The 14,958-nt window shown below is 37.5% G+C and overlaps 1 protein-coding gene across 1 annotated transcript in view; it reads right to left on the bottom strand.

Moving 5' to 3' along the window:
* ryk (receptor like tyrosine kinase) overlaps positions 1 to 13,808 on the bottom strand; it is a 159,320-nt gene extending 145,512 nt beyond the window's left edge. The window contains exons 1-6 of the mRNA XM_057327515.1: positions 13,760 to 13,808; positions 13,492 to 13,613; positions 12,741 to 12,840; positions 10,828 to 10,959; positions 10,230 to 10,295; positions 10,010 to 10,151 (exon numbers count right to left, since the gene is read on the bottom strand). Coding sequence (XP_057183498.1) covers positions 10,010 to 10,151; positions 10,230 to 10,295; positions 10,828 to 10,959; positions 12,741 to 12,840; positions 13,492 to 13,613; positions 13,760 to 13,808 — 611 coding nt within the window. The remainder of the gene's footprint in view (positions 1 to 10,009; positions 10,152 to 10,229; positions 10,296 to 10,827; positions 10,960 to 12,740; positions 12,841 to 13,491; positions 13,614 to 13,759) is intronic.
* Positions 13,809 to 14,958: the final 1,150 nt, after the last annotated feature.

The raw sequence follows: 14,958 nt of genomic DNA on the forward strand, positions 1-14,958 counted from the left end.
TAGACAAGGATGTCCACTCTCCCACTCACTTTTCACTATTTTCATTGAACAGTTAGCAGCAGCCATCCATCAAAATAGCTACATTAGAGATATTCAAATGTAAAACATACATCACATAATTAGTCTTATATTTACTACTATATTTGCAAGATCCCCAATCATCATCACTACAAGAAACAATTCAACTCATTGGGCCTCATTCTTGAAACACACGGAGAACGATTTTTTGTGCAAATCGTTTGTAAAGTCGTTCTGACGTAAATTTTCAGAATCATGAAAATGTTTGTAATTTCAAAATGTTAGTTCATACGAAATAAATGTACACCTGCTCCCTATCACGAGTAAATGGTGCGTAAAACATTCAAATGTTCTGTATTCTTTTAGACAAACTGATGACACTGTGTTTTGATGCACTATGTATCAATGATATTTCATGAGTTTCTTTACCCTTTCTTGTTTCGTTTTTTACTCTTTAACTTTTGGTAAAACGCAGAGCTCGTCACTGTCCTATTTTACACAGCTGTCCAATCACAGTGGAGAAGAGGTGGGACAAACACTACATTGACCAACCATCATACTTGTACAACACAACAATGGATGAGTTAATATTATCGGTTACTGCATTTTTATATTCAGTAACATTCCTCAAAACAAGATACTAGTAACATTTAACTGCCGTGAATATTCCAAATCACAGCAACCAACACGTCTATGGAAAAACACGCAGTGCCTCCAAAGCGTTCTCAAGCGCCACCAGCTTATCATTTTCAGAAAAGCACCAGGTATTGAAAAAATGCTTTGATGGACACAGTTTAATTTATTAATTTATTGTTAGGCATATAGTCTATTAGTCTCTAATGCATTTATGAAATATAATGTAGCCAAACCTGAGAATGGAGTCCAGAGGATTCTACTGCATTTATAGATACTTAATTTGCGTAGCAGTAATTCATAGGCGGGAATTATGCTAATTGTGAATGAGCGTGCAACACTACCTTTCCCCCCATGCACCAATCACATCACATATTTAGGCATAAAAGTATCCACCAGGCTGTCTGCGCTGTTCTGTCTTAATTTCACTCCATTATTCAAAACAATAAGTGAAGATCTGCAACGCTGGATGAATTTACCATTATGGCAGAATATCAGTGGTTAAAATGACAATACTTCATAAATTAAAGGGGTCATATGGCTCGCAAACACGTGTTTTTATGTGTCTTTGGTGTGTTATAAGATGCCCATGCATGTATTAGACACATAAAATTGCAAAAATTAAAGTGTCGGAACAAAAGATGCATTCTATCTAAAAGCGAATGCTCACCCAGACCTGCATGAAACGCCTCATGTAACCACACACCCTCACAAATCTACGTCAGTTCGTGGTTTGAGTTGACTAAGACCGCCCAAATGTATACGCAAGTAAGGTGGGCGTACCTGTCAGTACAATTGCTTTGGAACCTGATGTTCCAAAAATGGTAAGAGGCATTACATTTCCGTCACATGATTGCAGTATTCAACAAATCACTACTCACTGGTTAACTGGCCAATCATAGCACACCTCGCTTTTCAGAGTGATGAACTTTGTAAAAATTTGCACGTTTCAGAGAGGCGGGGCAAAGAGGAGATACAAACATGCACGGTATGTTGAAATACCGCGTTTTTGAACCTTAAATCGTGTATACACATTGCATTACATCTAAAACAAACGATAATATTTGTTTTAGCCGTGTCACATCACCCCTTTAAACTACCCATTTTCAATGATTCCAATGCAACCCACATCTAATTGGTTTAAATCGCTAGACTCAATCATTACAAAATTTTACAGGAAAAATAAGACCCCAAGAATTAAACTGACTACATTACAGAACTCAAAACATGAAGGAGGTCTAGAGGCACAAAATTTCTACAACTATTTCCTGGCCAATCAGCTCCAAAACATATACAAATGGATTCATCCTAACCCATCAGAAAACACATGGCTAGATATTGAACAAACTGTAATGATATTAAAATTTCTAATTTACCATTTAACAGTCAGACAATCAAAAAACGAAAAAGAAAAGAAAATGTTTCAAAACAACAGTAGCAGCACACTCTAAAAAAAATCTATAAAAATAGGGCACAATATACTGTATTAATATGAAGGAATTGTCCGTATTCATTTACAGTTGTTTTACCTGTATTTTACATTTTAGTATTAACGGAAATGTCTGGTAATTTTCTGCCAGTTCAAATCACAAACACTCCTCTTCCACCATCTAAATACACCGCATCAGGAATAACCCAGATTTTACAGTTTACTTTATCTTTACAGAGATACACCCCTCTTAGACATCTCTTCTTTCCTAGGGGGTATACCTCATACTTACAAATCAGGTAAAGGACCCATTGTATGAAAGTCAATTTTTTGCTGTGTTTGAGTGCTATAATCGGGTCCCCGGTGCATCTAGCAACCCAGAAAATGTGAAAAACAAGATCCCAGTAACTTTGTTTTGGTGTGCCTTTCTCTGCAAGCATGTGAGAAATCGAGCCGTTCAGATTTCGCTCCTGATGTGACGTAGACACAGGCTCTTACTATAATATTACCACCCCTTAATCTACACAATACCACCCACGGCGCTGCCACCATTGTTGTTTTCACAAGCAACAGCGGTGTACGTGACGCCATGGCTAAAGTTCGTGGACAACATGCAATGTAGTCGCTGCACAGAGTCCTAACCTTGGAAGAGACAGGAGTGGATTTATTTTATTTTTACCATAAACCATAAGTAAAAACCTGCTTGTTTGCGCGAATCACTTCAAGCCGGACTACTTTATCATCCTGGGACAGTACAAGCAGGATTAGCTTCAAAGTTGTTCCTCAAGAGGGATCGAGACCAACTGAACGAGACAAAGCTGCCGATTGTAAGTAATATTTATCAACAGTCTGAATTGACGTACATGTACCGTATATATAGGAGGATAACGTTAGCATACGATAGCGAAGGGAGCTAAGTCGGTCACAGGCTAAATAGAACATTCAAAGCCAGTGGAAAATTTCTCTATATTTATAGAGAATATCTAATGTTATTTGGCAAATGGGCACTTGGAGTTTAGCTGTATGTTAATACATTATGTGCGTTAATATGTTCAGCTGCGGCAAGCTGTTTGTTTCGCTAATGAACAGGGGGAACACTGCGGTTAGCTTAGTTTTAAACGTCTCAAATCATTCGTCCTTAAATCTGTCACAGCATAACGTTACTAGTTATGCTCTCACGTTGTGTGTGTAACGTTATAACTTGTCAACGACAAGAGCTAAAATCCACGTAATTCCGCTGAGATCTGCAGATGCGCATTCCGTGGCTTTTAGGCAAGCATACGGATTTTGTAGTCTCCAGATGAATGATTTGAGACATTTAAAACTAAACTAACCGCAGAGGAGTTCAGGAAACATAATTTATCAAAACCATTGCCATGGCAGTACTACACGTGTGTTGTGTTGACTCGCCGGACGGAAGGGGGGTGGGGTGCGCTGTAACTCATTATCATTTAAAGAGACATGCACCAAAACAGGTTGCTGTGAGCATAGCTGTTTTTGACGAGGCAAGGGTTTTGTTTACACAGACATTGAGTGTTTTTAAGCAAAAAATGTTCCAGACATTTCATGAAGACCCCAATAAATCATACCAACTTTTTGAAAGTGCTCATTTTATGAGTCCTTTAACATTCTTTGCCTGAGAGCAGCCACAATGAAGCCTTCCCATACACACCTCTAAAAGATTCAGGGGGATACTAAAAAGTGGTATGTAAAAAGACACGCATGGCCCGGTTTCATAAACAAGGCTTAGCCTAAGCCAGGACTATGCCTTAGTTAATTTAGGCTATTTAAGTCGCTTTTATTAAAATGCCTTCAAAAAAAACTTTACTGGTGTGCGTCTTCAGACAAAACAATGGCACTGACATATTTTAAGATACGTCAGGGCAATGTATTTTCAGTTGAGACTGCTCAAAATTAATTTTAGTCTGGGACTAGTCTTCTTAAGCCTTGTCTGTGAAACCGGGGATATATGTTTAGAACATGAAAATACTCACTTTCTTTGTTTGCATTATATTAATAAAAAAGTTTCAAAAATATTAAAAGTAGAGATGCACCGATATGTAAATTTTGGCCGATAAAGATAACCGATAATCCTTTAACATTGGAAGCCGATAACCGATATATTGGTCGATATACAGCATCTGAATATTAAAATAAAATTCCCTAAGATTGAAACAAAAGGATTTGAGGTCTGTGGGCATCTTCTTGGTCGCTAGTGCTTCCCGATTATAAATAAAGCCTACAGCAGAGACATTTCTTGATTTATGACAACATATCCCCAATGTACGTGAATGTACCAATATGTGTATGTGAATGTTTATAACGATCTTAATTTTGGGTTACCAGCGGAGAAACGCAGCCGTGATTGCAGTCGTATTTATTCTATATGGGGGATAGATGATGATAATCCAATGATATTATAGAGCACATTCGGTTTTTAAGGAAATAAAGCTAAATCATGTGTTAGAGTTGGGTTTTGCCATTTTTTTTATTACGCACAACGCAATACACATGAGCAACATTTCCCCATTGTTTGATATTGTTCACAAAAACAGTCTCAACAAAATTAGACTTAAACAGCTTCAAACAAATGTAATTTAATAAATCACTACTAATTTAATAAATCGCTACTAATACGCTCTCCTCACTAACTAAAAACATTTACTCAGTAACCTTTACTTAGCTGCAGCTGTAACACATCAGTGGAGACCTGGCCGAGACTGAGACTGGTTTCTCCTGAAGTTTTTTCTCCATTTCATCATCGGAGTTTGGGTTCCTCGTAGGGATGCTCATTTCGGTTAATTTCCCTAACCGAGAACCGACGCTCGTTATCCGAACATTAACCGTTAACTGATAAGATTTTAGTATTAAATAAAAATGCATGCTGCATCTCATTTCGAAGCCTGCATCCGCCGGAGGTCGCGTTTGTCGGCCGCATATGACTTCGTCTTCGGAGGTCGCAGACTTCGAAATGAGACACAGCTACAGTTGACGAGGGTTTGTGACACGTTAAAAATACAAAAAAATTACAGATTTACCCTATCAGATGGTACGGGTGTCCAGGGAATGCAGAGATAACGCCTCGGGAAGCGTGTTTCATTTGCTTTCCACCAGCCAGGATTAATATCCAAAGAGGGCACTTTGCCACATAAATGTGTTTTAGCTAAACAGATATAGATCCGATCTGCTATACCCGTGCAAAATACAAACATTATTTATTACTTTTTCATATTTCACATTTGTATTTTTACTTTACGTTTAAAAGAAAACCACGGGTCGCGACATTTTCTCCTCCTTTCCAAAGCGCATGGGAGGCTGCACATGGGAGGCTTTGCTGAGCTTCATTTCGCTGCGGTGTTGACACGCCGGGAAGACAGAGAATATCACAGCGCGATTGTCACGCGTCTACATTTAAACAACGAACTTGAGCTTGAGCAAGGCTGCCAGTGCACTCTGTTAGGAGGAGTAAATCTCTGACAAATGTGGCCTCAACAATCAGATGAATTACACTTGTCCAGTTTTGTCAAGTGGTTGCATAGGTAATCTGTCTCAAAAATGTTTCGGAGGGCATTTACACCTGGTCGCACGCATCTGTGCACTCCGTGAGTTAACACATGTATAGCATATATTTCTTTCACCATACAGAAAACTAAAAAACATGTATGATTTAATAGTTATTTAAAAATGCTTTATTAAATCATTGTTATAAAAATATTATTAATATTATTTAAAATAAACAGACCTTTTTAATCGTTTAACTGATAGTATTAATCGGTCAAAATTGTTACTATCGGTTAACGGTTAAACGGTCAATATGAGCATCCCTAGCATCCCATGGCTACTGGGCCATGTTGGCTTGCTCACCGGGAGACTTCTGATACTAGATTAGTTTAAGATTCTGCAAACTCCATGAACATTGCTTACTAGAATGGCCGTACTCCTTTATAACATGTACTGTTGTATTTTTCACCTTTCTTTGTGTTTTATTGTTTTGCTTAGTTTTTCTTCCTTTAAAGCTGCTTTGAAACAAAGCAATATTGTAATAAGCACTATATAAATAAAACTGAATTGAAAAAATGAATTTAAATGTTTCAGGAGTTTACTGGGAGAAATGACTGGAGAGCCAGGAGTGTTGAAAGGTATGCTGATAATGAGCTACAGTGTTAATGTGATCACTTGAGTTGTGCATGTATAGAGTTAAAAGAAACTTTAACCTGATTAAAACCTCAAAATCATGAACAAAGTGCTATTATTTAGTGTGGAGAGTCGCCCATTTCCCAATCAGCATCGCCATGGATAAGGAAGCAATCAGCCGGTACACCTGCTGGCCGTCGGCACCTGCAGCTCGTTCCCGGATGGGATAAAAGAGGGAGAAGACAGAGAGAGGGTGAGCTACGACTCCATACTTATCGTGTGTGTTGATCCTGTCCCTCTGTTTTTTCTTCTTTAAAAGTTACGAGCACCTGACGACCAGCAGACGAAACCTCCCTGCACTACGGATCCTTCACCAACCGTACAGAGCACCCAGAATAACCTGCATGAGCCGATTTCCCCAAGTTTTCCCTCTGCAATTCTCCTCACGATTAAAACCATTGTAAATAAACCACCCTCCGGGGCTTTGAAAACTCGCTGACAGTGTTCGTCTCGTGTCTGCATGCCACATCAGTTAGGAATTACTCTCTTTTTGCTTCTATTGATCCCAGTCAATGTATTCTTCGTAATCAAAACGAATTGTAGATGTTCTGTATACTTGTTGTCATAAAATATCATATTGCGCTAGAAGAGTGTTTTAAATACATGTGAACATGTTTACAACATCAGAAGTCAGCTATTAGCAACAGGCTAATGCACAAAACCAATTTTATACACATAATTTACTACTCCTACCTCCAAACTAGGTGCCAAGAACTTTCTAATTTAAATAATTTTTTAAATCAACATGGCAGCAGGCTGAATAAGATCCATTACGCATGTTTAACAACGTATTAGGGATGTAACGATTCACCGTGAGCCGGTTGAAAATCAGTTATAATGAGTGACGATTCAATTCGGTTGAGGCTTGAACTGAATCGCAATACATTCTTTGAACAGCAGGGGCCGCTATTTTCACTGCAAACCTAAACATGGATGCTGATATTTCTTAAATGCAAAAAAATCCAAGAAAAGCACAGACAGTATTAGTTTGTTTATATTAAAGAGACTTTTTCTATTATTAATTTGTTATAAAATCGCAGTTTACTTTTGATATTTGAAATAAAACATTATTTTATTATGCAAAGAAACGTAAAGCATTTAAGAAATAATGCAAGGGAAGTTGTTCATTTCTAATTTGTTTCAACTCATTTTTTAAAAATAAATCGTGAGTAAATCGTGAATAAATCGCATCGTGAGATCAGAATCGTGAATCGCATCGCATCGTGAGCTGAGTGAATCGTTACATCCCTACAACGTATGTATATTATTTTCGCAGATGATGTTAATACATCATAGGGCAAAGAGCATACGGGTCACATGACAATGAAAACATGGCGGGTACAGTATATCTGAAATGTACTCATACTAGGGTTGGGTCGATAGATGATGCCATCGTTGATAGACTATGTTGAGCTGAGCTATGTTGAGCTGAGCTCCAAACATATGGGAGGCAAATCCTGCCAAATTTAAATAAATAAATTAAACGATGAAAATGAAAACCAGATTAGCAATTTCATTATACACAACTGCGTGCACAATATGTGCCAAAATGAAAAATAAAATGAAATTATTTTATTTTCATTTTCATTTTTACACTGACAATGCGTTGTCCATGTCAAATTGAAAAAGAAAATACAATTGGTGATTTGACATTTCATTTTCACTAAAATCTCGAGGCAAGACTGCCAATTTGAAAATGAAAAGGCAAATGTGAAAAAATAAATTGTAAAAACATTTTTTACAAAGGTTTTATTAATGTTCACGCAATAATACTGACACAATTCAAATTAAAATGTAAACTTTGATTTTCATTTTATTTTATTTTATTTTCTCTTCTCTTTTATTTCATTTTCGTTTCATTTTCGTTTTCATTTTCTTTTTCTTGTTCACAGTCATGCAAATTACATGTTAATTAGTGGGTGTGGACGAGCGTCTGCATTACTGGGAACGCCCACAAAAAACGTCATATCCGTTTATTCAAACGAACGTGTGTAGACCTTGTCAGGCGCTTGGCCTTAGCGCTTTGTAATGATGACGATGACTGTGCCTGGTGCAATACCGAAAATTGTTGTGTGGTGTTCTGCATCTCTGATAAGTTAACAGACGAACAAACTAAAGCATTGGAGAGCCTGTATCTCTAGCATGCCCTGAAACATGCCGGAGCGCGATTGTCCCCACTCCGCCGCTGACCTGCTCTTACACTGTACATTACCATCCGCACCCGAGCACGCTATCATCATTACACTGTGACTGCTTTTAAGAAAACATAAACAAAGCGATCTTTCTCAGCACAATAGAATCCATCGTAATGTTCGGTTTGAGGTTGATAAAATGTGTTTAACCTCACGCGCGCTGTGCGCAGACCAATTCGCTTATGGTATCACGAGAGCGGCTCATATGTGTTTAAATCAGCCCCGCGTACTTCATTCATTATGATTATGAGCCAATCGTTATACAAAGTGCTGCACTATGTTATGAATGCATGTTTTAAATGATGCACCTGTTTAAATTCCTTGAAGTTCAGCTGTCATGGCAAAAAAACTCTTCTCTCCAGACCCGCGGTCTGGAGTGGTCGCTGACAGTTGTTGTGGACTATTGACTCTGAATTAATAAATATCTTGTTTCCCCGCACTTGGGTCTCTTGTTTCTCAGTCGACCATGACACGTCCACACCCACTAATTAACATGTAATTTGCATGACCGTGAACAAGAAAAAGAAAATGAAAACGAAAATGAAATAAAAGAGAAGAGAAGAGAAAATAAAATAAAATAAAATGAAAATCAAAGTTTACATTTTAATTTGAATTGTGTCAGTATTATTGCGTGAACATTAATAAAACCTTTGTAAAAAATGTTTTTACAATTTATTTTTCACATTTGCCTTTTCATTTTCAAATTGGCAGTCTTGCCTCGAGATTTTAGTGAAAATGAAATGTCAAATCACCAATTGTATTTTCTTTTTCAATTTTCAATTTCATTTTGGCACATATTGTGCACGCAGTTGTGTATAATGAAATTGCTAATCTGGTTTTCATTTTCATCGTTTAATTTATTTATTTAGATTTGGCAGGATTTGCCTCCCATACAAACAAAGCACGTGTAACAGTTTATTACATCCGTGCATCTCTTACAGGGGCAGCAGCATAAAAACATCTGTTTTTAATGTTCATCAAACAACAAAGGACGAAGAAAAAAAAACATTCACTGCTCCTAACTAAATTATACCTTTAGCGTTAAATTGATATTTAATTAATATGTTGAAGACTATAAAGGCTTATTTTACATTTGGTTATTTAATTTCTGTACCTGATAACTACTATTAGATCAACCTGAAACACCTGAAAAGCACTTATTTTTATTTGTATGCTTGCTTTATTACATTTACCTGTGCTATTGCTTTTGCTGATACTACTATTTTATTTGAAAATTTACAGATTAGTTGTCTTCAACAGTATTTGAAATTTCAGTTAGGGTAATAGTTTGTATATCATTACCTTATTTATTGAGGTTACAGGGGTAAAAAAAAGAGACAATATTATTTATTATTACTTTTTAAGGCGGGGCCAGTGAAAATTTTGGCAGGGCCAGTAAAACTTCGAATCACTTGCCCGAACGGGGCAATAGAAAAAATCCTTAACGTTGAGCCCTGGGTAGGTACTTAATTCAAATCAGTACGTACTGTCACAGTACATCATTAACACAATCATTAACACAAATACGCACACACACACACACCTGTCATCCATTTCCACTCTCTTTATGGTGTGCAGGTGTAGCACAGCGAGGATAATGGCCACCAGGAAGATGACGATGCAGCAAACACACACACTGATGTAGAAAACACGAGTGGATGTTGTGGGAGCATTAGAACTGCTCGCTAAAGACAAAAAAATATAATTTCTCAATATAGAACCAAATTCACTAAAATGCTAAATTATTGACTATAGGTACTCACGGCCAGTTCTTTGTATGGTTGTGTTTGGGAATGGCAACGTTTTAGGGGGCTCAGGCTGCTCGATTCCTGTTAAGCCAAAAGCAAAAACAAAAAGCAAAGCTAATCAATAACAGTTCTCTGTATTGTTAATAAACATTAAAGCCTATCCATAAAAATAGATTCAGACATGATGCTCTGATGAGTTTCATGAGATTCACCTAGAGTTGTGGTAGTTGTGGTCTCATTTATGTTTGATTTGGCAATTGTTGCCAGGGCAGTAAAATCCCACGCCATTCAAACAAAGACATATCTTTCTGAGCAGCACTCACTGACCCAGTTCTACTAAGAGAGAGAAAATCTGGGCACATACATTTTTTTTTCTTTAGCTAATTTGGCACATGTGCTTTGAATAAGCAGGGAATAAATTCATTGGCCATATTTAACTGGGGAAGCGTATGACAGAGGTCTTTTGTTGTTATTATATGTGCATGTTTTGGCAGAAGCTGCAATATGCCAAATTCAGAAAAATCTAAGCTTTATTAAGGATATAATGAAAACTAATACACAAAATGAATATCAGACTGCTAGGTGAAGGTAAAAGCGGATTAAAAGATCTTACTTCGGTAACACATTTTCCTGCGTTTGAAGTTGAGTACAGTGAAGTTGTTGGTTAGTGTAGTCAGGTTCAACTGCACGGTTAACACAGCCTCTCCATCAGCTTTACCAGAGCAAAAGAGGTCCACTCTGAACACTAAACAAACAAACACAAGTATACTTACTGATAACCTGATGAGCCTTATTTTTACAGTAAAGCTAATAAACCCCATTCAATCAAAATTATACTCCATGTTTGTTAGCTTTAAATCTAAATAAATACTAGCAGATTTCACTTTTTTCTTGATCATAATATTAATGACTCACGTATTGAATTGTTTTGGTAAGCAGCATTACTTATTTGTGCCATTACATTACTGCACAACAGATTCCTGTAAACTGCATAACAATGCCTTCTCAGAAAATAAGGAATAGATTAGAGATGCACCGATTGCAATTTTCTTTGCCGATTCCGATTTCCGATTTTATTACAAGTGAAACCTGCCAATTCCGATTTTCTATCCACAAACTATAATTGACAGTATACTGTATATAAAACCATATTAACTTTTCTTCAATACACATTTTTTTTATTTTCATTGAATAAATGATTGAACATTACAATTTCCCCAAATTTCCCTAAATGCAGTTCTCCAAGCTGCATTAAATTACAGAATCTTCTCTTTCCCAAACAACTCTTAAATTGAATAACTCTGTGACTGAAAAGAAGTACAAATAATAAAATATAACTAAACATGTCACTTAATTTACCTTTTTCATTTTTGTACTCATCTCACAAAAGTCTAAGATAACAATAAAATACTTCAACTTTATTCTCGTCTGTTTCCGTTTATGAAACTAACATTGCTTTATTTCATTTTTTCTGAAATGTAAAATAAATTGTCTTTATCTTGTGTCTGTAGTATTAAAAGAAGTGGGTTGATTTTTGTTGCAACTTCAATAAAAAAGTTAAAAATCTTATGAGTGAATTCTACTCTAAAGATGTATATGTATTTGCAGTTTTTTGTGTTAGTAAAGAACTCAATCAGATATATATCACATATATTGGTTGATTTATTCTTTTTTTTATATTTTGGATTTTTAAAAACAAGTAGAAGTCGTGTTGAATTTCATTTTACCTAGGTGAAATGACCAGTTTTAACGTAAGACAAGCAATCAGGTTGAGTGGAATTTACGTTTGTTTTACACAGAGTGAACGACTTCAACATGAGTTTAGCATGTGTCAGAGTTTAGCATGACGCTAATAGCATCACTGTTGGCATACATATCCCATGTAGACGGAGCAGCGAGAGATGAACTACAGTGCACCTTTTTGTCTGTACAGTACATGATGCGTATGCATGCGTGTGCACGCGCGTGCAGTCAGCGGATATGAAAGATGCGCGTGCAGTCAGCGGATATGAGAGATGCGCGTCAGTCAGCAGAGACTCGCGGTCCGGTGGACCCACATGCGAGTATAAACGAGCCGTGAAAGACAGGCTGTGCGCGCGCACGTTTACATGTTTACTTGCGGCTTTGAGTGTACTGACGGCTGTGACGTTCTTGCCCCGCATCACGGGCAACAGAAGATCGGCTTGGAATCGGCTAGACGTGAGACTGACCGGCCGGTCACCGGTCGGGTCGATCATACGAAAAACCGGCCGATTCCGATCTCTGGCCGGTCAATCGGTGCACCTCTAGAATAGATCAAATCTAACAAAATGATTTCTAGGGATTCATAAATTACAATTGACTTTAACCCACAGTCCTGTAGAGAAAGACAGTTTACAAAGAGTCAGAGCTGATTTTTTTGTTAGGAACATTAAAAACACATTCTAAGTTAGAGCCACTGGTTTTTTTTCTATTTTTTAAGCAGCTGTATCTTCATCATCACATACAAGAATGAACAGTAAGGACCAGGATGTATGTTTTACTCACCTGAGCGAGTGCGAGGCACCTCTCCCTGGACAGTGATGTTGCTCTGAGGTTGATCCATGACTGACGTGTTTTCCATCTGAAACCCCAACCTGTAATCAACCTGTGAAGGACAGAAATAGTTGGGAGCCAGACATTGCCAGACATTGCCAGACATAACACCATTTTAGTGAAGCCATTAAATTACTGTGGATCTTTGATCAATTTGATTATGCTAAGATGTGTGTTTGACTAAAGCATACAATTAACAAAGGAAAAAAATAAGGAACATCTTGAAAATCACAACAATCATATAAGTGTGTTAAAATCATTAAGTATTAGACAAATGTATTCATCCTTTTGTCCCATGACGTAAGTATACTAGTGTTAAGGTACTGAAGTTATAAGTGCTTCTTGGTAGTGCCTTTCAGAAAAACTGTCAATTAAATCAAATTGATATTTCTGATTCAATGATTTGTTCGTCTTGACCTGTCACAAAACACATAACAGTATTCTAATTATTGATGCATTCAATGATTTGGTAAAAAATATTACAGGTGGTATGTATTTTTTAAACTTCTGTAATTTTCTGACAACACTTCCTACGTCATACATTTTTGAATGTAAAAAGTTATAATTTGGTTCAAATGACCTCCCAAATGAGGTAACAATGTATGCACTATCAGGCAGGCCTAACACATACAAAAGTCCATAGAGTACAAGACATTGCTGTGACAGAGCAAAATGAGGAATAAATATGATAGACAATGTCAACCTTGCTGCTGGAATGCCAAGTGAAATGCAGACTGTTGGTATCACTGGGCACAGGCAGGATGAAGGACAGGGCATAATGATTTACCACATCATCCCTCACATAGTACAGCTCGGCATCAATACCTGCAGAGAGAAAGATCACAAAACTGATCAGAACTAAGTCTAAACAGTTAGGCAGCGTTATCTTAACACAATCATCCTTCCTCAAGGGCTCATACGAAATTTGAGAGCTTTTCCACCATCGTGCCAAACTGTTCTCGCTGCTTTACCATTCCACTCCGTGCCGAACCGGGCCAGCCGGTATGGATATGGTTTCATTTTCCACTGGGAGCTGATAACAGAACTCTTTAGAATGTAAACACAAATTCTTCACTCGCTACCTTGGTCACATATGAGAATGAGCTATGACCACTGACCAGCTCCATGTCACGATCCTGTCTGTCCCCATCCCAACCCCCCAAGTTTGTTTCCCTGCTAGTTTCCTCCAGACTGCACTCACCTGTACCCTGTCTGCAATTATCCACACATGCCAGCGATCTCTCTCATCTTGCCACACCATTTAAGCTCCCTCTGTTCTCCAGACATACCCTGTGTTCCATTCCGAAGTGATCATCCCCAGGGCTCGACATTAACGCTTGTCCGGGACAAGTGAATGTTTTGTATGGGCAAGTGAGAGAGAATTTTACTTGCCCGACCGGACAAGTAACTTGAAAAAAAAAAAACAGTGCGACATATGTAAAATAATAAGAATATGTGCATTAGACAGAGCTGCGCGTTTGTCGTGGTTGTGCTTGTTTGTGTGTTACAATAATCAATGCGCACCGCACATTCCACAGTCACACGCGGATGCGGAATCCTGTTATTTAAATGTCGTCTGGCTGTTCTGCATGTCTGAGTGAACTATGTGCACAGTTTAACTTATGTGGTGGTTTTTCTAGACATATTATTGACTTTTCTTATATTCTAAATATATTACTGAGTTTTTTTATATAAAATAGCTTTCTTACTTAAAGAATACATTTAAAGGAAGTTATAGAGTGCATATACTTCTCTGATCTTAACAAGGGCTATGGGCCTCATGTATGAGTTTGAACACTTGAACACCTGCGTACACACCAAATATCTTCTCACACTAAGACAGGAACTGCACGTACACCACACACACTTTTGTAGAGAGGTTTGGTTAAGAACGCTGGGTTGTTTATCATTATCACACTAAACCATGAGTTCATTTTTAATAAAACCAAGGTTAAATCATGTATCGTCCGAAAGCCCCCGGAAAGGTGTCAAGATAAAAAGCACTTGATATACGTATGTGTTATTGCACATGATATACGTATGTGTTATTGCACATGATATACGTATGTGTTATTGAGACGTCCGAAAGCCCCCGGAAAGGTGTCAAGATAAAGAGCACATAATATACGTTTGTGTTATTGAAAGCGCTCCCTACAATTAGATCTTAATA

Source organism: Triplophysa rosa, unplaced genomic scaffold, assembly GCF_024868665.1.
Source record: "Triplophysa rosa unplaced genomic scaffold, Trosa_1v2 scaffold243_ERROPOS425983, whole genome shotgun sequence".
Classification (NCBI taxonomy): domain Eukaryota; kingdom Metazoa; phylum Chordata; class Actinopteri; order Cypriniformes; family Nemacheilidae; genus Triplophysa; species Triplophysa rosa.